This window comes from Megalopta genalis, chromosome 4, assembly GCF_051020955.1.
Source record: "Megalopta genalis isolate 19385.01 chromosome 4, iyMegGena1_principal, whole genome shotgun sequence".
Classification (NCBI taxonomy): Eukaryota; Metazoa; Arthropoda; class Insecta; order Hymenoptera; family Halictidae; genus Megalopta; species Megalopta genalis.
The window spans coordinates 26,557,823-26,584,229 of record NC_135016.1 but is presented as its reverse complement, the minus strand read 5'-3'; the positions used below and the strand labels follow the sequence as shown (position 1 = coordinate 26,584,229).

Here is a 26,407-nt window from a genome sequence, read left to right as displayed (position 1 = left end):
TTTGTCCTGGAATAGATTTTCCGAAGCATAATTGAACAGAGACTAACGATCCTTCGCTGCAACAATCGCTGCCGCGTGTCGCGTGTTTTTCTATAGAATTTTATGAATGTACACCTTTACTGTTGCCATTAGGATTCACTGAAACCACGCAAAAATTCGATATTATCTACGAGTGGTCTGAATAAGTAGAAAAGAAAATAATACGAGGCTGTTTCTTTTTATTACATAGTTTTGCCATTTATAATTTTTTAAAGCTTTCCAAATGCCTGGAGCATCTCGATATTATAATACCGCTGCATCGGATTATAAGGGTACCGACATGCATTTTCACTAATAGTATAATAAATTGGAACGAAACGGCTCAACCAAAAATAATTCCCGTCGAATCATCGATTCGCCAATAGCCGCTTTTATCTATCGGCGGGATCGAGCGGAACGATTAAAGGATACCGACGCGAAAAAGGCGTCGAACACGACATCACGAGCAAGCTTTTAAGAGGTTGTGCACTCGTCTCGCCACAGGGTGGACCTTCCGTCTCGATGCTTCAAGGTCAGCGGTGACCGGCAATGCCGGGTCAAGACGATCTTTACTTTTCAGGATAACAATGGCTGAGTCATGCGATATCGTATCTGGCTGATACACGACTCGCAGGATCCTTAACAGCGGGGATACCTATCGTGATCGAGCGTGTACCACGGTTGGTTCTGCCTCGATCTCGCGATCTTCATGGTTTATTTACTCGTTATGTTATGACTCGTGTCTCGCAGCAGCCTTCGCGCGCGTTCTCCGATATTTCTCGGGCGCTCGGAATATTCGATTATTGGATTCATTCGATCGCTCTAATATTTACATTTCGAGATTGCTTTCACCCTTAGTGCTCCACGCGCTTCTCGAGTACTACCTATCAGCAACTCACATTTTTGGAGCAAAGCGCCTAAGATAAAGGAAGTCTTATTTTCAGCGGAAAAGATTACACGTTCTTGTGAAAGCGTTTGATTTTATTCATTTTATGTTGCTGAGCATAAAAATGGGCAAAAAATGTTTTAATCGTAATGGTATCTACTTAACATTGTGCGAGGTCGGTGCATCGACATCGTGAATTGTGACCGAAATTTCCAAGCAGCAAATGCATCCTCATCGAAATGGGTAAATTTACTATCAATGATATTCTTCGCAATTCTTAAATAAATATATCCCTCGTGTTCTTTGACGCGATTTATTATAAAATTAGCATTGCGAATCGTCCGTTGAATTCTGTTTGGATGCGGAATTATTGAAACAAAAATATCTTTCGCGTGAGTTTGCCGGAATTTTTTAATCGTTAATCTTCACTGGAATCGGCTCGATTAATAATTAAATTAAATTAAAAATTAGTAAACATTCTTCGGACGTTCTAAAATAAAGTTGAACAGCGTTTTTCTGAAAAATATCACTAACAGCAACTCCGGCGCATTTTTGGAGCAAAGCGCCTGAGATACAGGAAGCCTTATTTTGAGCGGAAAAGATTACACGTCCTTGCGAAAGCGTTTGATTTTATTCATTTTATGTTGCCAAGTATAAAAATGGGCAGAAAATGTTTTAATCGTAATGGTACACACGCTAAGCACGTTTTCACTACAAATAACAATTGCCAACGTGGACAAAAACATAGCATTTTCGGTGTAATCATGCTAGAAAAATGACGGATGTCTCCATAGCGGAGCCAACGAAGCGCTAAGGGTTAATGGACTTTGTACGCCAAAATAGCGTCTTTACCTTGATCGAACACGTCGAAAGATATGAGAGACGCGACATTTTGTATCTGCAATCATTGTACCTAATTTTTTTCATAGCTCCAAATCAGAGGTTGAAAATTTCTTCCCTCGTCGGAAAATGTTTTATGCGTCAATAGCGACACTGTAGTGCTGAATTATTGCGCAACCGATGCCAAATCTAATGATAAATAATGAGAAACAATGATCCCAGAGGATGTACCGTTTGTCTTTTATTTTTAATAGATTCATCGACTAAATTCTAACAAGGCAGTTTGATCGAAGCGAACGGGATTATTGAAAAAGTGGTTAGGAAGCAACGATCCATTAGTCATCGATGCTTCGGAGAACGAACTGCCCCGAATAATTCCGCGAGCAATAATACGTCCGAAATGGATTTTAAAAGAAGACGAATGAGGAGCATTATCCGCCGTGTGATAAATCGAACGTTGTTACCATTAACGGACTGCGCTGTACATCAAAGTCGTCGGAGAAGATCGAACTGTTTACAGTGGCCGGTTCTTTTTTCTCTGTTTCTCAAACAAAACAGCAGATACGGGGATAGGTGACCCAGTGTGGCGATTTGCATGCGATAGATACGAATCTGGCGTTTATCAGCGAGGGGAAGTCGCGTACAAATCGGATTTTTACGCAGATGAACCGAGGTCGCTTCGGTTCGGTTTGAACCACATTTATGCATACAGCAGACCGAACTTAACAGTTTAGCTTCCAACCGTGTGGGACGCGCCAGGTAAAAATAATATTAACTGTACCGATGCGATTGCAGCAACGCGAGAACGTTCGGTTCCTAAAAATAATCTCGTTTCTGCTTTCACATTCTACCTACGGGCTTGCCCGCTTTCCTAAAAGGTTTCTCACAATTCCATTCGTTCGGACAAAACACTAAAAACAAAGTCTATATCAACGCCATTGAATAAAAAGGTCGAAATTAGCTAAACGATAATCCTCGGTATTCCAGCATTTCATAAGTTACGGTGAACCGTGCCTCATTTATTCCAACGGATTTCATCATCGCGCAAAATACCGTGCGGAGATTGTCAGGAAAGTGATTTTCTAACATCGAAGTTAAACGAATCGATTAAGATTAACGAGCAACCAAGCTCGTCCCGAATGAATTCCTTTATTTACTGTAAATTGCCAAAACAGATCAGAAAGATGTTGTTCATAATGAGGGCCGCGTTAACGATTCGCAGGTGTTCGGCGAACAACAAGCCGGCTAATTTCTGCCACTCGTAGGACGTTCGTTAATATTTTAAGTTGACTATCCTCGCAGGTCTCTCTCTCTCTCTCTCTCTCTCTCTCTCTCTCGGCAGAAGGCGCATTGGGAAAGGGCGCGCGGTGCGGCGCGGCGCGGCCGCCGTTGCGGCGTGCGTGCCACCTGGAACGAACTGTTCTCGGGCTCGGGGGATATTTGCATGCGACACGACGCCAGAATGCGGCACTGCCCGCTCCTCGATACCGATTCCCTTCCCCGACCGTCGTTTTGCTCGTTTTCGCGTCGTTTGTTTATCCGCCGCGGCCGCGACCGCGGCCCCAGCCGGCTGAGAATCCTCTTAAAACGATTTTTCGTCGGTCGCGGGATTCCAGCTGGGAATACGCCGCGTCTCCTTATGAAAATACCAACGACAGAGCGGATTACGGCTGCTGGTAATGGACACCGTACGATCATCCGTGTCGGGCCAGCTTCGTTAATTATTCTAATTAGAGGCGAGCCGGCCTGCCCTCTCGGCGACCCCTTATTCCGCGGCACGGACCAGCGGATCGGCGAATCGGCGAATCAAACGTCTCCTACGGAGAAATCCGAACGATGGGAATGACTCATTGGTGATCGCGACGGCCTCGGTGATAATGGCGAGCCGCCTGTTGATTAGGCGCGGCGTTCACACCGCTGTACCGAAGGAATTTGCGCGGTTGTGTGTAACAGATGTGCTTTGATGCAAAACAATTCAGACTGCTGTGAAGTAATAACGTAGGTTTAATTCGAGGGTATGGACGGTTTGTTGATCTTTCAAATGTTCGAGTTTGGAGACAATAAATTAGGGGACATCTGTAGATGACGCTGTCTTCGTACGATATTGAGCACAGCTAGAAAGATCATCGATTAACCCTTCCGCGCCGGGCGCCGCATATATGCGGCATCGAAATGATAGGAAGGGATCATTTCGGCCTATAAGGGAAACGTATGAGTGCAACGATTGCAATGCTGGCCTTTGTATAGATCCTTGCTTTCAAATATATTGTACAGAATTATATTATTAGTTTTTACATATTATTATCTTTTAATAATTTTCGTCTCGTTATTAATTATATTAAACATTCAATCGTTAGGCTTTGTAATTATATGAATACCTATGTTTTACCTATAATTTTGTAAGTCTTTTTAAATTATACATGTAAATATACTTGTTACATTAGAGCAACGATTATTTTATTCGGCACAGTTATTATTTAAGACTTGGAACAACATATATACAGAAACCACGCGCACTGTGCATATTTCCGAAGCGAGTTTCCGTTCAGTGACGGTACTTCGGCGGATGGAGCTGCCATAGCGAAAGGGTTAAAGATGATCTTTTGTGCAGAAGCAGATCGAAAAAAAAAATTAAATAGACAGTGAATACGTATTATTACGGCGACTTGTCCAAATCAAGTCGCTGTAATGTGAAACTGCCCTGTTGTGAACAACTCCTTGAGAAATAATGGAAGATAGGGGTTGCCATGGAATAGTGATACCAACGGGCAGTCGAGAGTCGAGATCGAACCGTCGAACGATCAACAATACGAATTCAAAGATCTGTAATATAATTGAATTGTGTTGTGTTATATTCTATATTAATTGTACAATAAAAATAAAATGTCGCGACGCGAGGAAAACAGAGAGGTTCACAACAGTATTATTGGGCATAGATAGTAGGTACATATTACTACATTAAAACGGTTGTCACGGTTAAACTACGTATTATTTCGGGTCCGAAAAATTAGTAAATATTCTTCAGACATTCTAAAGTAAAGGTGAACAGCGTTTTTCTTAAAAACATCACTTTTACGCCGTAAAAAAAAATCCGGAAAGTTCACGCTTCATGACTTGTTCAATGCTTCGAACGCGGCTCGAGTCCGTCCCGACCTTCTGTCAAAGCCTCGTGCCGCGGGCTCTCGAACTTCGCGCTCTCACCTCTCATTGGTCAGTGTTTTTCGTTAATAACTCGTAAACAAAGCCGCAGATTGCATTTTCGCAAAGGAAAAAATTACTTGTAACGACCTCAGCTACCTCACATTTCCGTATTTCGAGACATTTCCGGGACACCCTGTATAGGCAGACAGTAAATAGGTACACGCTACTGTGCACAAAATCCGGGCACATACTACTGTCTACCATAAGTGGAAACAGCAACCAACGAACAGACGCAAGCATCCGATGTGCTCCAATGCATGTTCCATAATTCTGAAAATTATACGAATTGTGATTGAACATGTCGCGGCGACGTTTCGAAAAAGTTTAGCTTCCTCCTTGCTCTCCAAAAATAGGCAATAAGATCGACCACGAAGAATAACGTGTCCATGAAAGCGTCGCGTTGCCACTTTTACAATGCAGCGGAACCAAATTAAGCGAATAAAGACTTGAAATGCCGTGAAAAAAAAGAATCGGGAATCGATCAGGAAATGCTCGAGATCGACGGCGCCAGAGAAACTGCAGAATCACCGGCACGAAGGCTCGCCTTCGTTCCAAAGTTGCTCCGCAACTCGTTGGTTCTTAGAGTCGGTTCGGGAGACGCCGAAGCTCGAGGAGGAATAAGCACGCGATAATCGCCGCGGCCAGATCTCTCCTCGATATCGGTTGATTCTTTCCGTGGTTGCTGTGGATGCGGCGAAAGCGAACAGCAGCAGCAGCAACTGCGGCAGCGAATCGGCAGGACCGAAGAGGAAGACGCGCCGCGCGGCGACGCGCAGGGGCCGGGGAACATCGAAGGTGAACAAAGAAGGAGAGGAGAGAGGAGAGCCGAGAGAAGAAGGAGCATTATGGCGTACGCGGCGATTCAGCCGCGATAACTTTAACGCACGTGGAATGTCGGACTCGCCGAGTAGGCAATTATAACTCCGCGTCTCGATCCCGGGGCCCGATGCACTTTACAGAAGAAAGGGAGGAGGAAATAAGAAGAAGACAAAGGAGAAATCAACGGAGGGTGGACGGCGGGGAAGAAGAGCGATGTTTTTTATGAGAACGCCGCGCCGCGTCGGTAGATAGGTAGCGAGTGTTCCGCCGAGGATTAATGGCTGTTCCCTCTGCCCGTTTTCGATAGCGAATCCCATTGACAAAACCACGGCGGCCGTTCGGGATCGGCGCAGAAAACGGCGTTCCCGACGCCTCGCCGAGAAGGATTTCGCGATCTTTTCGAGAAAATCGAGCGGTACGATCGCTTCATTAAAATCGAATTCCTCCGTGGATACGTAACGTCGAGCGAACTGTTGCGTTACAGCGCGGCTTGATTGGTCGCCGCGAATTAGAGCTGCGCTGGGTTTTAAATACCTGAGGATCTTTTTGTCCCGCGGTTGCGAAACGTTCCAACGTGGAAAGAATGCAGGCTCTCCGACTCTGAAATCAGACCTTGCCGCGATCCCGCGCGCTTTACATGTGCCCGCGGCTATGCAGGAATGTATTTTTTTTCTTTTCTTCAAGAACTTTTCAGCTACGGGAGGAATAAAGACGAAAATTGTGCCAGAATTTCAATGGAAATGTGCGCGGTTTAAAAGAGCCTTAGGAACGCGAGAGTTAACGACGCGAAATTTATGAAACATTCGGAATACGCTCGATCTCGACGACGTTTTTCTTTGAATATTTTTCACGAGCATAATCGAGCATCGCTCGTTTCAATTTACATTTGTACCCACGATGTATACAGTGAGTCTTGTAACGCGAGTCCTCGAATCGTTCCTGGGTCGTCGTCCGACGATTTCGAACAAAAATTGTATTCGTACCAAAGAGTCACGCGACGGAATAGTTCGTTTCTCGTCGGATAGAAAAGTTGCCTACGTTTGTCGAGGTTCGATTACCTAATTTGTTTCCCTGTATATCAGGAGACACCCTGTACATGTATATTAATTTCGGCAGCGCGTTTCGCACCGTCTACAGCCTGCGTCTTAAATGCAGCAGCACTTCCCCGGATAGTTTTTAAGAATCCCATAAAGTGCCATAAAGTGCCGCATGAAAACGAGATTTGACTGAAGCCTCTGATTATATACGTACACATGTACGTATATACTATACGTATACGTAAGGATGATCCCCGGATATTTCGGGCATTCCTTAGCCAGGATCCATTAGCAGGAGAACAGCAAGGACATGGGAGGAGGCACTGAACGAAATGAGCCGGCTCGGAATGTTTTACTCATGGTCGGCCGATAAAACCCCACTGCGGAGGTCGTTACGGCCGCCGATTACCGTTAACGTCCAACCTACAACGCTGGACAAGCGCTTCTAAACTCGCTTTAAACACTTAGAAATACGATCCTGCGGACCAAGGATGAGCCCGGTCCGCGCTTAGGCACGGCCGTGAACCGGAGGGCTGGCACTCTGGGACTCTGGGACTCGCTGAGCCCACGATTATTCCATTTTTTTTCCGCCAAGGACATCAAAAGAGGTTTTGTTCTCGGCTGCGGGCCAGTCGAACCATTCTTCCGAGAGCTTTTGCTAAATTCACCGATCCACCGCCGTCGAAAAAACCTATCGCGCGTTCACGTCGGATATTCGTCCGATTTCACCAATGCGAATCTACGCGGGGACACGAGAATGCACGGCAGATGCCCCGTCCCGTTCTATCAGGGCGAATTTATAATCCGTAATCTGTAGAAATTAATTACGGATTATAAATTCGCCCTGATTCGCGCTCGAATTGTGCGCAAAAAAGGACAATTTCGAAAGCGGAGATACGATTACAGTAACGTCTCTCTGATTGACGCCCAGATTGACCACAAAAATGGATAATTTGGGAGGAGGAGATACGATTATTCGAGCCTTGCGGTTTATTGTTATAGTTATAAATTGTCCACAATTATAAAAACGAGCCGGAAGGCTCGAATAATCGTATCACCTCTTCCCAAATTATCCATTTTAGTGGACAATCTGGGCGTCAGTAAGAGAGACATTACTGTATACTGTTTTTACAGTTGTTGACAATCGGTATCTGTAAAAACGAGCTCGAATAATCGTAGAATAGAGATTGTAGGATAATAAAGATCTCCAACGCGCTGGTAATCTTGTAAATAATTGCGTTAGAAAAATTCGTCACCAGCACCCATCGATAAATTTCTCTGCGAGAGGTGGACAAATACGGTATAGTTTTCGCAGTTGAAAACTATATGTAGGTACTAACGATCGAGTTCTGATACTGTTTCAGTACCTCTTATTTCGTTGTCAAAGGTGCAAGAAAAGCAATACGATAAATTCTGCCTAAATGATTCTCAGATTGTGCACGAAACTGGACAATTTGGAAAGTGGAGATATGATTATTCGAGCCTCGCGGCTCGTTTTTACAGTTTACAGACAATCGGTAACCATAAAAACGAATTCGAATAATCGTATAATAGAGATCATAGGATAATAAAGATCTCCAACGCGCTGGTAATCTTGTAAATAATTGCGTTAGAAAAATTCGTCACGAGCACCCATCGATAAATTACTCTGCGAGAGGTGGACAAATACGGTATAGTTTTCGCAGTTGAAAACTATATGTAGGTACTAACGATCGAGTTCTGATGCTGTTTCAGTACCTCTTATTTCGTTGCCAAAGGTGCAAGAAAAGCAATACGATAAATTCTGCCTAAATGACTCTCGGATCGTGCACAAAAATGGACAATTTGTGATACATATTCGATACGATTATTCGATAGTTGTTGACAATGGATAACTATAAAAACGAGTTGCAAGGCTCGAATAATCGTATCTCCTCTTCACAAGCTGTCCATTTATGTGCACAAACTATGCGCGAATTAGGGAGAATTTACTGTACGATGATCGATTGATTTCGTAGAAGCTGAACGAACAATCCGGCATCGTTTTATACGAGATTGATTGGCGAAGATAAGACGTAATTCCATGAGAAACGTAGGAAGGTGTATCGGGAAATGCAGCACGCTTGCAACTTTCTTGGAGGCAGTAACTTAAAATTTGAATAAAATATTGCCGCGGCGAGAAGCTGGCCGGCGACATGCATTCTGTATACTTACCGGCGAAGATTTATTACCGTCTGCCATCTCAAAGTTTATGGCCAGAGCACGGAATATCAACGTAAAGGCAATTATTTAGCTGTCGGGGAATTATATTTGCGGGTAATTTGAAATTATTAAGAGCCTGCATACGAGAGCAGATCAGATTTTAATCCGATTTAGCCGGATCGCGTTCGCTGCACGATCCTGTACATCCTGAAAATTCTGCAAATTCCGCGGGAAAGGTCGAATTTTTTTAAAACGCTAAACATTTCATGGAATATCATTTCGCCGTGATCTCGGGGAAACGTAAAACTGCCTCGGATTTCAATCGTTTCAGGAGTTCGGCGCAAGACGCGCGCGAACCATTAATTATCGTAACCTTAATCACCGTAATCTTGATTATCAAAGTTTTAATTGTCGAAGCTTCGATTGCATTCTCACGTATCGATTGCACGAGGCGCGATGCGCGCGAGGGTTAAACATAACGCGGTTTTCGCGACGAAGAGAGGATCGGTGTAGGTGGCGAACGACAGAGAAAGTGCAATAAATTATTTCGCTAATCCGAGGGGTTGGTTTGTTCGGCCCGATGGGTGGGACGGAAAACGAACGCGCCAAAAGTTGGTGGGTAGATGAATGGACGGTTAATATAAATGTTAACGGTTGCCGGCAGACACCTGAGAGAACGAGCCGCCGATCGATGTGTAACAATCGCGGGTCGTTCGTGTTCCCAGAGCATCGCGACCTGCTTTTAATTAAACGATATTTCAATGGAAACGTTCATTCGTTCCTCCTCGTTTTATCACCGTGATTAATCATCTCGTTGCGTAAGACGGGCACCTGCTCTCGTAGTAGATCCGTTCGCAAGAAAATCCAGTGCAACTTCACCGAATCAGTTGTTGAGAAACCAGAAAAACCTGTGGTCTCGAACAAATTTACATTTAATTTACGTTCGCTTCCATTCGTAATCGTTTTAGCTTGAAAATATAATGCAATAACGTCGTTAACTTTTTCCCATGCGTTCAGTGTTTCGTACTTCGCCTGTTCACCTTTGACCGCGAAATTAACGAAGAATACCTTCAAACCGTATAAATTCTATGAAATTCCAAAACCACGTTTCATTATTTTTCCATGCAAACGCAAGATCTTCTATCGCTGTCGAATCGAATGAAAACAATTTCTTTTTACAATCGAGCGAGAACAAATTTAAAAATTGTTTTACGGTTCTCTTTAACGTGAGAAGACAAAAATATTTCTCCGTTAACGAATCGTTCCAACGAACTAATTATCGGTCGTCTTGCCTCGGACAAAATGCCGCGAGCCTGACGCAAGCTGGCAAAAATTCTGCAGAACCAATGGCAAGGTCCGAGGGGAAAATTGTGGACACTCTGCGTTACGGCAATGTCCGGCGAGCAATTTTGCAGTTGAAGCGTGCCGCTCCGGGAAGGTTAATAAGATCCTGTTCGCCCGTGAACCGAGCCACAGCAAGACCTTCCCGGTTATCTCTCATAATCGCGCTCGGCCCCTAAAACGAGCTTGCTAACAACCAATTAAATTAGGCCAAAGGTATCCGCGATTATTCGCCGACTAAAATCCGTTCCCCCGTTCTTTTTGTTTCAGGTGAGTTCACGCGTCAGCCTCTTGACCGCAGCCGCAGCCGGGGCCTGACCTCAAGGAAGGACGGTAATGCACCGGGGCCCGAGAAGATAACCATCGGTGTTCGTTAGCAGGCCCGAAAAACCGGCACTTAAAAACAAAACGGGGCCCGAGCCGGGCCCGGGTCCGGGCCCATGATGGTGGTGGTCGCGCGAGCAGCGTTCGTGGAACGGACCCGCCGAATATGCCTCCGTACATACAGGGTGTCCGTGCTTTACCGGATCAGCATTTCTCCCGGAAACGATAACTCCGAATGCGACTGACACGCGTGTTGCTTTATACGAGCGACGAGATTGAATTTCTTCAGGGCTTGAGAAATTTGTATTCCCACAAGCGAGTTTTCGCAATTACGATATGTTTAGAGTGAAAAATATGAAATCGCTCAGACGCCCGATCAAAAATTAACAATTATAGATGGAAGAGTTTGCTGCGATCCATAAAGAACGATGTACAGTAATGTCTCCCTTACTGATGCTCAAATTGTGCTGAAAAATGGACAATCCGGGAAGAGGAGATACGATTATTCGAGCCTTGCGACTCGTTTCTGTAATTATTGACAATCGATAATCATAAAAAACAAGCCAGAAATAAAATCGTATCGAATAATCGTATCTCCTCTTCCTAAATTGTCCATTTTTGTGGACAATCTGAGCGTCAATTAGAGAGACGTTATTGTAATGCCAAGAAGAATCTGGACATGGCAAATAACTCGATCAAGGTCGTACATATATAGTCAAACGTGAAAGAAAGAAATTACATATTTTCGAATGACGTATTCAAATGTAAATTGCGTCGATGTGACTTGTATTCGGTGCAACTTTGAATAGCGGGAATGCATTTTGACACGTTACGTACTCTCACCTAATGTTTGGATTAACATGTTTTCATTATTTTCTTAATGCGACTTCATTTACCCTATAAAGCGTCGTGCAAAAATTGTTTACCAATCATCAATCGTGTATACGAAAAAGCTGACGGGTTAGTATAAACCTTAGTATAAAGTTAGTATAAATATAGTTTTATATTTTATACATTTGAGAGTACAGTAAATCCTCCCTAATTGACGCTCACATATTGTACACAAAAATGGATAATTTTAAAAGCGACATTAGACAACATTATTCGAGCCTTGCGGCTTATTTTTATAGTTGTTGACACTCGGTAACTATAAAAATGAGTCGCGAGGCTCAAATAATCGTATCTACTCTTCCTAAATTGTCCATTTTTGTGTACAATCTGAGCGTCAATTGGGGAGAATTTACTCTATTCAATTTCTTTCTTTCACGTATGACCTTGCCCGACCTTGACACGATGGCGGCCTTGACGGTCGTATTCTATCGAGATTCTAGTAGGCAATCGTGTCACTTGTAAAACGAACACGCTGGGTCTCAAAAGTTTTATCCGAATATTTACGATTTTCGGAGAAACGCTGGCGCAAAATAGAGCAAACACCCTGTATTACATGTATAGTCCGGGCCCGGAACGAGTCCGCGTCCCGAGTCCCGAGTCCCGAGATAGTTGGTTCGTTTGCTTGTGTAATGGGGTCCCAGATCGAGAGGATAGATTAACAGGGGGATACACGTGTCAGGCCCAGATTGACGCGATTCCATTTTAACGAATTATCTCGGCTCTATCGGGGGGCCGAATGGCGGAAGGATCGGTGTCGTTTTTCCCCCTTTTTCCTGGAGAGTAGTTCGGTAGGTGACTTGTCTCCGCTGGAGGATCTGTATGGGGGATTCCGATGGGATCTCGAGGGGTGGTTCTCGCCATGCCCGGAATCTCTCGTCCACGCCGAGATACATAACGATTATAAATTATGACTTACCATTAAAACCGTGGGCTCGATTTCCAGCGAAAATTTATTGCGGCCCCGAGCTTATGCTAATCCACATTCTTGCCGGCTGGTCCTGAAAAATTCGTCCCGGAGATTTATCTAATCCGTTTATTAACAGACTTAGCGAATTGTACGTGTTTTCGGGCGGTGTGCAGTTTCGGTTTTATTATCAACGCTCTTCGCATTTGTTTTGGCAATCGTAAAGCTCTTCTGGCATCTTATCTCGTTCGAAAGTCAAATTGCTTTTTACATGAAGTATTTTTGAAACCCGAAGATATTTTTAGCAATTAAAACATTAGCGATGCGAGTAGCGAAACGTTCTATTCACAGCACGAATGGATATTAATGCAGAGATTCGTAGTATAATTCGCTCGTATCAATCGATCCGACACAACGTAATTGCTCGAGAATGAACCGGCGAAATAGTTTCGAAAAGTTAGAACTTCTATAATGAACGGGTTTCGCAATAATTAAAGTACGTGGGCGATTTTGCAGAACACGTTTCCGCAAGAGAGCGAAACCGAAACGTTTCGGAAGCACGGCGCGGCGCGGCGCGATGGAAATCAATTTATATGCGCGTTTATAGAGCACGCTCGCGTTAAAGTAAGCCGCGACCAGCATTTATGCAAATGCAAAACTGTCGACCGGCCGCGACATGCGTCTGCACTTAATTTATTTTTCCTCCGGCAATTTTATAGAGCGTTGCGGAGCGGTTCGGCTTTAAATGGACGTCGCCGCGGAAAGGATTGCCTATAGAGAAAGGAGGGCTCCTTGAAAAATGAGTTTGAATAATATTAATACGATAAGTGAGACTCCGGACGAGGAATAGTCACGTGGAGGAAGATTGATCGGCCCTCATCCGTCAGGCTTTAGCATCGAATAACTCGGCGGAGGCGAGACGGTGCCCGATCGCCTAATACGATTTTTAAATTACAATTCCGGAGCCGCCTTATTTTGTCGCTGCCAAATTATTCTTTTGCTTCGCGTTGCAAACTAATCGAATCAAAATCGAAATCTGCTCCCTTTCGTTCGTTGCACATTTAACACGTTGAATGCCACGAGGGTCACCGGTGACCGGCACTTAACTTGGCGGTGACGCCATGGGTGCCACCGGTGACCGGCGCGCCCAAATTGATAGAAATATATATAATTTAAAAGAAATGTCAATATCTAAAATTTTGTATTAATGCCATCGTCGATTCAAACAGTGACACCTGTCGCAATTAACATGTCAAACACGGTTATACACTGTAACATATCTATTGCAGATAATGTTTCAACATTATATGTATCGCATAAAAGAAAATTCATCGTGGCGCACACGGGCAATTTCTGTAAAACCGGCGTGGCATTCAACGTGTTAATTCCTATTTCATTGTTTCTCGCGTCGCTCGATCCGCGTTCGAAGTACTCCGCTTCGCAAATATCAATTTCGTGGACGAATTTAGAAAGCGGTAAATCATCTTGCCACACGGTGGACTAACCGCGATGATATAACTCGAACCGAGAGCAAGCCAGCGACACCGGGCAAAACGATTAATACAATCCTCGAAAAAACTTCAACTTCCCAGACGATTAATTAAGATCCGACCGAGCGAACGAGAGTCGCATTTAAGCCGGCGCATGCTTCGTGTTTCCTTAACATGGTAGAGTGATCAAGTTGTAATAATTCAATGCGAAACGCGGGTATGTGGCGCAACATTAAAAGAAGCGGATCGGCTCGCTGAAACTTGAACTTCGGGTTGTTTAATCGTCGTTCGGAAAGCGGATGTTCCCGGCGTGTGCACAGTCGGCGATCGTCTTTCTGGTCCCTAACTTACGTGTCTTTCGAATCTCTTTCCTCCGCCTAATCGATCTTCCCTTCGAAGCGACGCGCATCGGAAACAATTCCGATTTATTCGTAAACGTTCTCGCGTTGCGCTCATCCTCTTTATAAACGCGAGACATTCCGGCGCACCTTGTACTTGGATAGAACGACAAATTTTCTATTTTTCTTTTTAAAAAAGAAGATCTTTGAACGAGATATTCACCAACTTTTAAGTCACGTCCGGGTCAGAGCAGGATTCAAGGACCACCTTCGTCCTGTAGCAGAATGAACGGCGCGTGATTGTTTCGGCGCGGAATCACCTGTCGCGATTCTGCGATCGAGGCGCCGATATTTCGCATAAATCATGGTCGGGCGAGATTCGCGTCATAACCCGGATCGGGCCCCGGCTGACCCGGGGTCCGTTTCACCGGGTCCGGCGTAGATTCGCCGCGTAGATAGCCGACGGCACCGAACCGGAGCTGACAGAACGCATCTCGGCCGCACGTTTTACAAGTTGTTTTACAACCCGGGGATACAACGCCACACGCTGAGAGCCGCAGGACCTCCCTTCCCGTGGCAGAAGCGAGAAACGCCGCTCTCTTTTGTCCGAGACACGGGCCCTCGACATTTCGGCCCCCGAGTCCCGAGGTCCGAGAGGCCCGAGAACCGAGACGTCCTCCTGTCGACGCCTCCGCGAGTTTTAAGTGCCCCCCAAACAGTCCCGAGCCCCGACCAGGATTGTCTCTACGTGTGGCGAAACGGTTGCTCTTCCTCGCCGGGACGTTGCACGATTTTATTCGACGGTGTTCACGCCTTTTTCAAACCCCCGACGCATGCCGGACTAGAGCGACCCCGCCCGAAAGCTAGATCGCGACAAGGATCATTTTTATTCAGCTTTTTATGCAGTCGATAGCTTCTTTTGGATGACAAAAAGAAAATTAACTCGATATAAAGCTATTAGGTTGGAAACTATGAAACGGACGTTTTCGTTTAGTCTGTGTTCAGCCGCGACTGTGTTCATTGTAACGTGCGCTCGATATTTTTATTTATAAATTTTAAAGGCATTCTTCTTACTCATTTCGTAAAATTTTTTTCGCGTTTGGATCCCATTTTTATTTCATTTTTCTCCGAAACCAGATGGAAACAAAACGCGATTTACATCATTCAACGCCCGTTTCATAGTTTCCAACCTAATAGTTACAGTAATATCTCCTTGATTGACGCTCAGATTGTCCACGGAAATGGACAATTTGAGAAGAGGAAATACGATTGTTCGAGCCTTGCAGCTCGTATTTATAATTGTTGAAAATCGGTAACTATAAAAACGAGTCGCAAGGCTCGAATTCGCAAGGCTCCTTCTTCCCAAATTGTCCGTTTTCGTGCACAATCTGAGCGTCAATTAGGGAGACATTACTGTAGTTCGACGGAAGATAGATGTTCCTTTTAGAAACCGGACAACGATCGTGACATAAGAAAAAGTCAATTCAATATAGTAGAAACTGTATCGATTCCACAAAAAAGAAAAGAAAGAAACAAACAGAAGAATCAAGATTACCATTTCTATCTTCTAAATATGGGATGAAGACGGCATAAGGACAGCTTTTCCAATTTATAATACTTTTACTAAATATTTGCATAAACGCGCTTGAAATGCGTCGGTCGGTTTAAGGATCGTACAGATAGCGCTGCCGTTTGATCAGCTCATCGACACGAGTTAATAATATCAACGTTTATTAAACGTTTCGTCCGTGGAAGCGGCTTAGCTATCCGGCTAATTAGAGTCGGTTGAAGTACGAAACCCATCAAGATCCGTGCTTCGATTTGCTGGAACACTTGCGAAACGTTCTAGGGCGAAAGAGCAAAGACGCGTGTTTCCCGAATTTTTCACAGAAATCGGATAGAAAATGCGGGGCTATCTGAGAAACCGGTCGATCTGGTCGATCTGGATATGCTTTTGCAGTTGTTCCCGATCGTTGCGATATTCCCCGATATCTGGAGTTTCCATAACAGGTGGTTCATATATTAAGCTGGTTTCTTGAAATTAAGGATATTAATTATAGAGGACGTTATTCGCGAATCGTTTAATATTCATCGAGACGAAAAATACAATCGTCCAGTGCTGGCACGAAAATGCTAAACAATAATTATTTACAATCTAGCTTTTTATTTTTTGTGTATGGAATTCAATTAATATTTAAATACAGTGATTTTTCCCTGATTCTCCGACGACTTTTAAACAAAAATGGTCAATTCGAGAAGAGGTGATACGATTATTCGAGCCTCGTTTTTATAATTCTTGACAATGGGCAGCTATAAAAATGGGCCGCTATGCAAATTGTCCATTTTTGTTTACAAGCTGAAGGAAAATCGAGGAGAATTTACTGTACACGTTCATTTATCGTCAATCTTCGATGAAACGAAAAAAAAAGATAATTGAATCCATTAAATTAACCTCTCTAATATATAACATTTTCATTTATCACCTCGTGGAGCCAAATTTGATTGAACAGTGCAAATAAATTGTTACTTTCTTCTGTATTTTCACACGAATTTCGTTTTATAATAACAAGCTGAAAAACAATGTATTATAGCGCAGTTTCCAGAGATACGAACGTACTTTTTTAGCGTGCTTTTTACGAGTGTAAGTTTTTATGAACACCATGGGAAAATTAATAGCCTTCTTACACGTACTTGCTAAATATTTAACAACAAGGAAACAATCAAATCTTATTATCCGGATTATGAGAAACCGTAAAATCAACGGACGTATCGGATCGACAAAACATTTATCCTACGATACAGAAAAGATCGACCAACAGCCATAATTACGACAAAGCCGTCCAGTTGAAATAAATGGCCGGCTTCCTGTCGCCCGGTTGTCGCAATACGAACGCTGTATTACTCCCTGCGCATTGAACATTAGAGTAATTAAGTGATCACGGGTCTTATATAATCGCGTCGCCGTGTTCGGAATTTATAAATGATCGCGCGGCGCCAACTGCCGATACTGGAAATACTGGATATTCCGGAATATCGGTGCACTCTCACTTAGCATGTCGTACAGCCCAGCGTCCGCGATAGTCTAGCGTCCGTTGCTGATAAGAGCGCATCGGTTATCTGGTCTAGAGTCGTCGTAGGCTTCTTGGAAGCGGAACGAGTAGAAAGGAAGATCGGTCAATTCCGATCGGCCTGGAACAATCCTTAACCGTTCGAGTCCCAAGCAGCACGATCGCGATGTTGACATTTTCCAGTAATGTCTCCCTTACTGACGCTCAGATTGTCCTCTCTCTAAAATGGATAATAAAAAAATAATCGTTCTCCACCGAGAGCCTAGTTTTGTTGCTGAAGTATACAGTAATGTCTCTGTATTTGATGCTCAGATTATAGTAATGTCTCTCTTACTGACGCTCAGATTATAGTAATGTCTCCCTTACTGACGCTCAGATTACAGTAATGTCTCCCTTACTGACGCTCAGATTGTCCACTAAAATGGATAATAAAAAAATAATCGTTCTCCACCGAGAGCCTAGTTTTGTTGCTGAAGTATACAGTAATGTCTCTGTATTTGACGCTCAGATTACAGTAATGTGTCCCTTACTGACGCTCAGATTACAGTAATGTCTCCCTTACTGACGCTCAGATTGTTCACTAAAATGGATAATTTGGGAAGAGGAGATACGCTTATCCGGACAATTTATAACTATACAAATAAACCGCAAGGCTCGAACAATCGTATCTCCTCTTCCCAAATTGTCCACTTTTTGTGGACAATCTGAGCGTCAATTAGAGAGACATTACCGCATGCCGAGAAAACTCAGCACATTTCGAACATTGTGGACAACCGACGGTGCGTTACCGATTGTCGAGTACATTTTACAATAGGTAGAATAATACTATAATAACGCAATAATACATTACAAAATAAAAATTTTTAATTCATTATTATCACGCCGCTTGGTATTTCTCGACGTAAAATAAAACAAGCGCTATCGCTCTGCTTGGGTCTTTTCGTACCCATTTAGAGAAAGCGCGGTTGCGCTGTTTGGGATTCTTCGACAGTATTTTTTCAATACCCCCTGGGACTCGAACGGTTAAACCCACGTCCCGAAGCTTTTCAACGAGAAGGAAATACCGTTCCACGTCCTTTCATTCTGTTACTCGACTTATCCGTTGCTACCGTTCGCATTTATTTTTCAGAAATCGTCGAGAAGCAGATGCTTACGACAATTATGCGGGTCAAGGCGATCCTTGAATTCATTTAGGCAATTTTTCATGAACAGATTCGATCAGATTTAAGTGGGTAATCTCCCGCAGTTTCCGTCATAATTTAACCATTTAACGTGATTACACGTTTTCCTAGGTTCGAACTCTCGTCGACCTCGTAAGGTGTCTCACTTATCCACGGGAATATTTCCACCGAGCATCGCTTCCTCGAATTTATTACAACTCGTTAAATCTCCATCTGGTTTTCCCCGGCGATAAAGTCACCTGCAATTATTATGCGCGCGAGCCCATCCACGATTCTTCCATAAAAGCGTGATACCACTTTCAGCTTAGACATATTAAAACCACCATACGAGTAAACAATTTCTATAAATTCTATAAGCTAATCGTAAAAACGTATCGAACGACGCCGCGATTATTAGATTCTCGCGCGCGCCGACAGGCCACAACCACGCTCGATCGCAACATCTCAATCATCTTGCCGGGAGTAGAAACAAGCAAACGAATTCCCTTTCGTAGGGGGGGAGCTCGAATAAATCAAAACCGACAAGTTTACAACAAACCAAGCAATTTCGGTGCGGCGGACACAGTCCCGGAGCCCGGAGCTTCATCGCGTAGTCGAGAAGTTACGAGTTACGACTACGACGCGACTCGGCTCGGCTCCGCTCGACGCGGTCGAGGGGTACCGGTGTATCGAGCATGCGAGGGAAGAACCGCCTCAATTATCAAGCTCGTTTGTAGCAACATTGTTTACAACGTCTGGCCGCTCGCATGCGTTTATCCGGGCCGCTTCTCGCCGACGCGAGGCGACGCGACGCGATGCGATGCGAAGCGACGACGGTTTTACAGCCGCGCCGCGACTTTACGCGCGGCATAAAAGCGCCCTTCCGTGAATAATTCTTCATTATTCGCGTGCGAGGACGTATCATTTCGTCCACTAAATAAACGCGCGTTCAGAATGCTCAGTTACAGGCTAGTATTTCATTAAGCCGGGTAATAATAATGTGCGAGAGGGAATTACCGTTCCGTCCTGGCGAAATAGTCGCGTCCACCCCTCGTCTACAGGGTGTCCGACGATTTTCTGCGCGGACTTTTCTACCTCCGTCCGCTCGAGATAACGACAACTGTGTTTCATGTCTCTAGCACGTCGTCGTTCGCGTAGTCCAACCTGCAGAAACGCGAAATATAATCGTATCTGTGAATAGAATGCGATCGGACGACGTTTCGTCCGAACTAAAATACGGTAATGTCTCCCTTACTGACGCTCAGGTACAGAAATGGACAATTTGGGAAGATGAGATACGATTGCTCGAGCCTCGCAGCACGCTTTTTTATTGTTGTTGACAATCGATAACCATAAAAAGCGAGCAACAAGGCTCGAACAATCGTATCTTCTCTTCCAAAATTGTCCATTTTCGTGGACAACCTGAGCGTCAGTAAGGGAGACATTACCGTGTACGTAGAGAAGTTATTGTTCGACACTAGATTTACGGAACACGAGAAACAGCTGTTTTATATTAGTTTATAAAAACAACGGTAAGACGTTTGTTCTGATTTTTAACAAGCGTTGTTGTAACATTTCCTGTAAATAGTATATAAATCGAATAAACAGCTCATAAATGTATCTTTACGATACGAATAATCGTAAATGAAAAAATTAGCGTCATTTCGACGGGTTCCGTAAATCTAGCGTTAAATACGGACCCGGAAATCGTTTGTGAAAAAGTTGTCGACGACTCGACCGAGTCTAAGAAGCACAGATCCCCTCGATTAAACCATAGCGCGAGCAACGCTACATTAAATAGTCCAGTTACAACTTTTTAACAAAAGTTTTACGGTCGATTGTCCATGTCCGCGGGACACGCCGGGACCCGGCCGGCCTTATTTTTCAGGTTGGAGGCGATGTTGCCGGAGATGTTTTACACGGCGACCTGTCAGCCACCCTCTATATTTCACATGCGTTTAATGTCGTCGTAATAACATCAGAAATGAAGAATAACGATCACCGTCGGCCATAAAAGTTCCTCTCGAGTTCGAGACATCATAGAGCCCGGTCGAACCCATTGTCTCATATCTGTTAACCGTATCGGGTGAAAAAACCGCAGAAGGGCTAGGTTCTCAGGATCCTTAGCCAGGACCCTTGCTCTCCGCCAAGGTCCCACTGGTCGGCTGTCGTCCATAGGGAAACGTGAAACGCGAACAGAGAGCAAGAGAGTACCCTGCCTCGGAATTCTCCTCTTCCTCTTCCTCTTCCACCTCCTCCTCCTCCTCCTCCTCCTTCTTCTTCTTCTTCTCTCTGGACCCTTCGCCGTCTCCCCAACCCCTCGTATCCTTCCATCCCTCTGGAAGATTCTTTTGTTTCCCGCCGCGGAACTCCAGTCGAGATCCTATCTGACGTAAATAATTATCCTGGATCCCGGCAGATGCCGCGTTCGACCGAACCTTGGGATTTTCATTCGAATCGTGAGTCCCGTTCTACGGCTCGATTCCGCGCTACCAAATATTCCGGATTGTTAGGATCGCTTTCTGGTACCGTCTTCCGAGCTATTCTTCGGCGGTGCTCTTCGACGTTAACCCTTTCCGTGTACAGGAGCAAGATCTGCTACCTATAATAATATTCGTCATCTTAACGAACTGAAGCAAATTGAAAAATTTTCATTGGTGTAAAGATAGTCTAATAAGACAGATTTTAACACTAGCGAGCTCTAAATTCGACTATTGTACATTGTGGGATAATAATAGCAAGATTGGATTTATTTTTTTAAAGAAAGATCTGCTACCTATAATAATATTCGTCATCTTAACGAACTGAAGCAAAATGGAAGATTTTCATTGGTCTAAAGATAGTTTAATACGACAGATTTTAACACTAGTGAGCTCTAAACTCGACTATTGTACATTGTGGGATAAAAATAGCAAGATTGGATTTATTTTTTTAAAGAAAGATCTGCTACCTATAATAATATTCGTCATCTTAACGAACTGAAGCAAAATGGAAGATTTTCATTAGTCTAAAGATAGTTTAATACGACAGATTTTAACACTAGTGAGCTCTAAACTCGAGTATTGTATATTGTAGGATAAAAATAGCAAGATTGGATTTATTTAAAAAAAGATCTGCTACCTACAATAATATTCGTCATCTTAACGAACTGAAGCAAAATGAAAAATTTTCATTGGTGTAAAGATAGTCTAATAAGACAGATTTTAACACTAGCAAGCTCTAAACTCGAGTATTGTACATTGTGGGATAAAAATAGCAAGATTGGATTTATTTAAAGAAAGATCTGCTACCTATAATAATATTCGTCATCTTAACGAACTGAAGCAAAATGAAAAATTTTCAATGGTGTAAAGATAGTCTAATAAGACAGATTTTAACACTAGCAAGCTCTAAACTCGAGTATTGTACATTGTGGGATAAAAATAGCAAGATTGGATTTATTTAAAGAAAGCTCTGCTACCTATAATAATATTCGTCATCTTAACGAACTGAAGCAAAATGAAAAATTTTCATTGGTGTAAAGATAGTCTAATAAGACAGATTTTAAAACTAGCGAGCTCTAAACTCGACTATTGTGCGATAACAATAGCAAGATTGGATTTCTTTAAAGCATTAAATATTTATTATATTATACTTATTAATAGCTCCGCGATTCGTACTCCATATTTTGTTGTACATATTTCACTATACACATTTCATGTTGTTCCTTCATGTATGAACTTTTCATTTCGTACAAATATAACCTCCGATCATTTTTTTCCCATGCTATTATACTCGCAAGACCGTTGACCAACCCTTTCACCCGATCCACTAAAGAAACTAATTTTTCCAACGATCCAGTGATTGGGAGTGGACGATGATCGAGCCCGATCATCGCCGATCGGTGATTTTCAGCAGTAGTGCATTGAGATTTTAATTATTTTGGCTGGATCCTCGATACGGTATTGTTATCAGAGACGATCGTTTCGATCGGAGCGTAAACGAACCGGTTAACGAACGATTTTATGGCCCGCGGTTTACTGAGCTGCTGTTTACATTTTTATCTTTTCATGTGTATATTCGTGTATATTTTTGTGTATATTTTTCAGGAATGTAGTAGGTCGACGGAGCGATGATTTTTGGGACGTATTACACTGTCTGCTGTTTCAGGTTCAATTGGAGTCGCTGATTTAATCGTGACAGCGGGAAAGAGCGTGCTATTCTTAAAAAGCATTCTGTTTACAATGGTTACATATCAGGCATTTAGATCGAAATTGCTAACCCCTCGTCTTAGGACAACTCCCATATAAAATTGTTCTTGTTGTACAGTTAATTCGAACATTATCCTCTTGCACTGTAACGAGTCGGTCTCTTAATGAAAGTTTCGTACACGATCTACTAAATATCATTCTTTTCTCCTAAATCGAACAAAATTGAAAAAAAAGAACAAATTGTCTCCTTCTATTCGAGGGATCATTAAGGACGAAAGAGAGATAATCAACGAAGAACTCCTAGTACAAGAAAAAGGATAGCAATTCAGTGTTCATTTCGCAACAGATACGAAAGTATCCAGAATTTTTCTGGATTTATTTTTTTTTCTCCTAAATCGAACAAAATTGAAAAAAAAGAACAAATTGTCTCCTTCTATTCGAGAGATCATTAAGGACGAAAGAGAGATAATCAACGAAGAACTCCTAGTGCAAGTAAAAAGATAGCAATTCAGTGTTCACTTCGCAACAGATACGAAAGTATCCAGAATTTTTCTGGATTTATTCTTTTTTCTCCTAAATCGAACAAAATTGAAAAAAAAGAACAAATTGTCTCCTTCTATTCGAGGGATCATTAAGGACGAAAGAGAGATAATCAACGAAGAACTCCTAGTGCAAGAAAAAAGATAGCAATTCAGTGTTCATTTCGCAGCAGATACGAAAGTATTGCACGCATATAAAAGTGCCAAAACTCGTTGAATTTCAAATCTCCGAGGCAATTAAGCACAGTAAAAAGTTTCAGACCGATTGCTGAAAGAATTGATTGATAACGTGATATTACGAGCCAAGGGGTTAGCAAAATCTCTGTCCGAGGTACATACATACCTCTCCTTGGGGGAACTCGAAGCGTTTCTCGAGGGCCCGTCCGGTTTAAAAAGATCGAAGGTAACGCATAACGAATTTCACATAAATTGCCGAGATAATTTCGCAAGTTGTTCCTCGAGGGCCTCCTCGTTCCCGATCCGATAAACAAATTACACGGCAAACGACGCGGTGCGGCGCGGCGCGGCGCGACGCGCGCGCACGAGAGTCTAATTTCACCCCAGGCGGTGCAATTTTCAGTGTTTCACTCGCGACGCGACACACGTACCACGCCTCTAGCCCTATTGTCTATCGCGCTGCGGGCAATTTGTCCTCGGGGAACGCTGTCACGATTAAAACGAAGGAAACTCGTTTTTTGCACGTTTCTACGCTGCTGCGGATCAATCGGACAAACTGTCGTACTCTCATCCACGGAGATATCTGTCCTCGAAGATGGCGTGCGTAGCGACGAACGGTAAGTGCTAATTGCTCGTTTACTCTCTTTCTATAAATGGCGATCTTTGTGGACGCGTACAGTTCGGAAAATTCGATAAAATTGTACTACATCGAATTAAAGGATGATTGAAACATTATCCTCGATGGCGATTTTACTGGAGGTAATTTCGTAATGAAAAATCGTGGATCAATATTTCAGAGCTCATTGCGAAAGAGGAGCATTCCTTTGTCAGGTCGCAGTGAAACGAATCTGGAAAGGAATTAGTCAAGCTTCTCGATGCTGTTCGAATCTGTAAAATTTCACGGAGTTAGCGAGATTGAGGAAAGTGGCTTCAGTTTCTCGAACAGGAAAATTAGGGGAAAATTGACTTTCTAAGCGTGAAAGTAAAGAGATTGCTCTTTAGAACGAGCACAGCTGGAATATTGTAAGATTTTTGACACGGGAGTTCAAAGATCGACAATTTTTCACATCGTCCTGCACACTTTATGTCTCTAATGAAGTAACAATCAGTTTCTAGAATATATTTAAAATAGCATAATGACGGGGAAGCAAGATCTTAGCCAAATAATCCCAACGACCTCGTTTCGGGGAATTACGTAAAATTTGGATTCGGTCCAAAACACATTTCTGCATTTCGCGATTGGCTTCAGGCCCCATGATTGGCGAACTGTGCAGCTTTTCTCGTGCGTCGATATCCAAAGGAACGCTAATTCGGGTTAATTCGGTTATTTCACCGACAATGTTTCCATAGACAAGATTTCAGCGAGTCCGCATCTGACCGATTATTGTTTATGTATCGACACGTTGAAATTACCGACAAATGTTTACATTGACTCTCGTTCCGCCGACAAATGTTATTATCGACACTTTGTGTATGAGAAGTGCAGAAATAGAGACAACATGTTCTATTGGGTGTGTGGAATAAGTGGAAAAATTGGAAACAGTTGTGAGTGCTGAGGGAGAATAAGTACAAAATTTGTAAATGGAAAATACATTATTCGTTCTCATGACCCTACGAAACATAATCATGCACCAGAAGCAGCACGCCCTTAAATTATTACAGCTTGTAATAAAATAAATGAACTCGCTGTAGCTCCTGACGAGAGACCATGCAAGATTACGTTAAGAAATACAAAGAAATTATGTCAAAGTACATACAAATCTGTTATGTAATATAAATATAAATATACAAATATGTCAAGATTATGTCGAGGTCAATGATTAGTAGTCATCGGTCAGTGGTCAGTAGTCAATAGTCAATAGTCATGCCATAATAACTAAAATATTTATTCATTTTCATTAATTTCTCAGTTCCGAGGTCCATAGATCTTTGTAAAACAATACAAATTGAAAAATTATCCGTTTATAAAAATCGACTTTATTATAAAATGTCACCGAAGTTTTCAAGCCGGATCACTGTGCGCCGTGGCGACTCGGGCCCGATTCTGCCGCGTTGTATATGTATACGTATAGTATAGCGTAGTATAGCGTATACACGGCCGCGGTAATTTCAGGATTATTTGATTCATAGCCGAGCCGTTGACCCGTAAATTACTCGGCTCGTTTCGGGGTCTGTTCTTCCCGATCGACGATAATTTATCGAACACATCGGCAAAAGTGTCGCGCGTGAAACGAGGTCGATCCCGTATCCCGTGTACACCCGTTCGCCACGAACGCGGACCCGGAATCGTTGGTAGTCGATAGTTGGTAGTTGGTATCCCCGTAGCTCCGTCCGCCTCTTGATTTACGATCATGATCGATCGTTGAACGCGTGGGGAACCCACGATCTCCTTGCCCTGTCACCGGATTCCTCGATCCACTATTTTCTGCTATCGTCAGACTGGAAGCGTTGTTCCCTGGCGCGACTGTATCGCGACTTTTGTTACGCGTACCCTCTATTTCTTGGGCCCTGTTCTGTCGGCTTCATGCGGCGCGACCAGGATTTTAGAGTCTGTGTTGCGCCGTTCGATGCCGGAATGCATCTGGGGGTCTCTGGTGGAGCTGTGATTCTCGATTACCGATAAACTATCGATATCTTATGGTTGTAATAAATACGACCTTGTTGGAGACGCCGTTGAGACGAATTGGAGCAGCCGAGATGTCGTTGCGATGCTTTAAGTTTAGCTCTGTTTGAATCGATTAGAAACAACTGTGCGATGATCTGTAAGAGTGAAACCGAGTTTTATATTGTTAACGCGCTCCACGCGTTTCTCGAGTACTACCTACCAGCAACTCACATTTTTGGAGCAAAGCGCCTGAGATAAAGGAAGTCTTATTTTCAGCGGGAAAGATTACACGTTCTTGCGAAAGCGTTTGATTTTATTCATTTTATGTTGCTAAATATAAAAATGGGCAAAAAATGTTATAATCGTAATGGTATCTACTTAACATTGTGCGAGGTCGG

General features: G+C 43.2%; 1 protein-coding gene across 4 annotated transcripts in view; it reads left to right on the top strand.

Annotated features, from left to right (window-relative positions):
* The window catches only part of Egfr (epidermal growth factor receptor), a 329,246-nt gene that overhangs the window by 117,624 nt on the left and 185,215 nt on the right, over positions 1-26,407 (top strand). For 2 of the 4 annotated variants that reach the window (XM_076520891.1, XM_076520889.1), the window contains exon 1: positions 22,367-24,021. The exons of 1 other annotated variant lie outside the window; for it this stretch is intronic. In XM_076520891.1, the coding sequence (XP_076377006.1) occupies positions 24,000-24,021 (22 nt within the window). In that variant the 5' untranslated portion in view covers positions 22,367-23,999. Of the gene's footprint in view, positions 1-22,366; positions 24,022-26,407 lie in introns of those variants that run through there. One more of the 4 variants, XM_076520890.1, reaches the window with a different exon arrangement.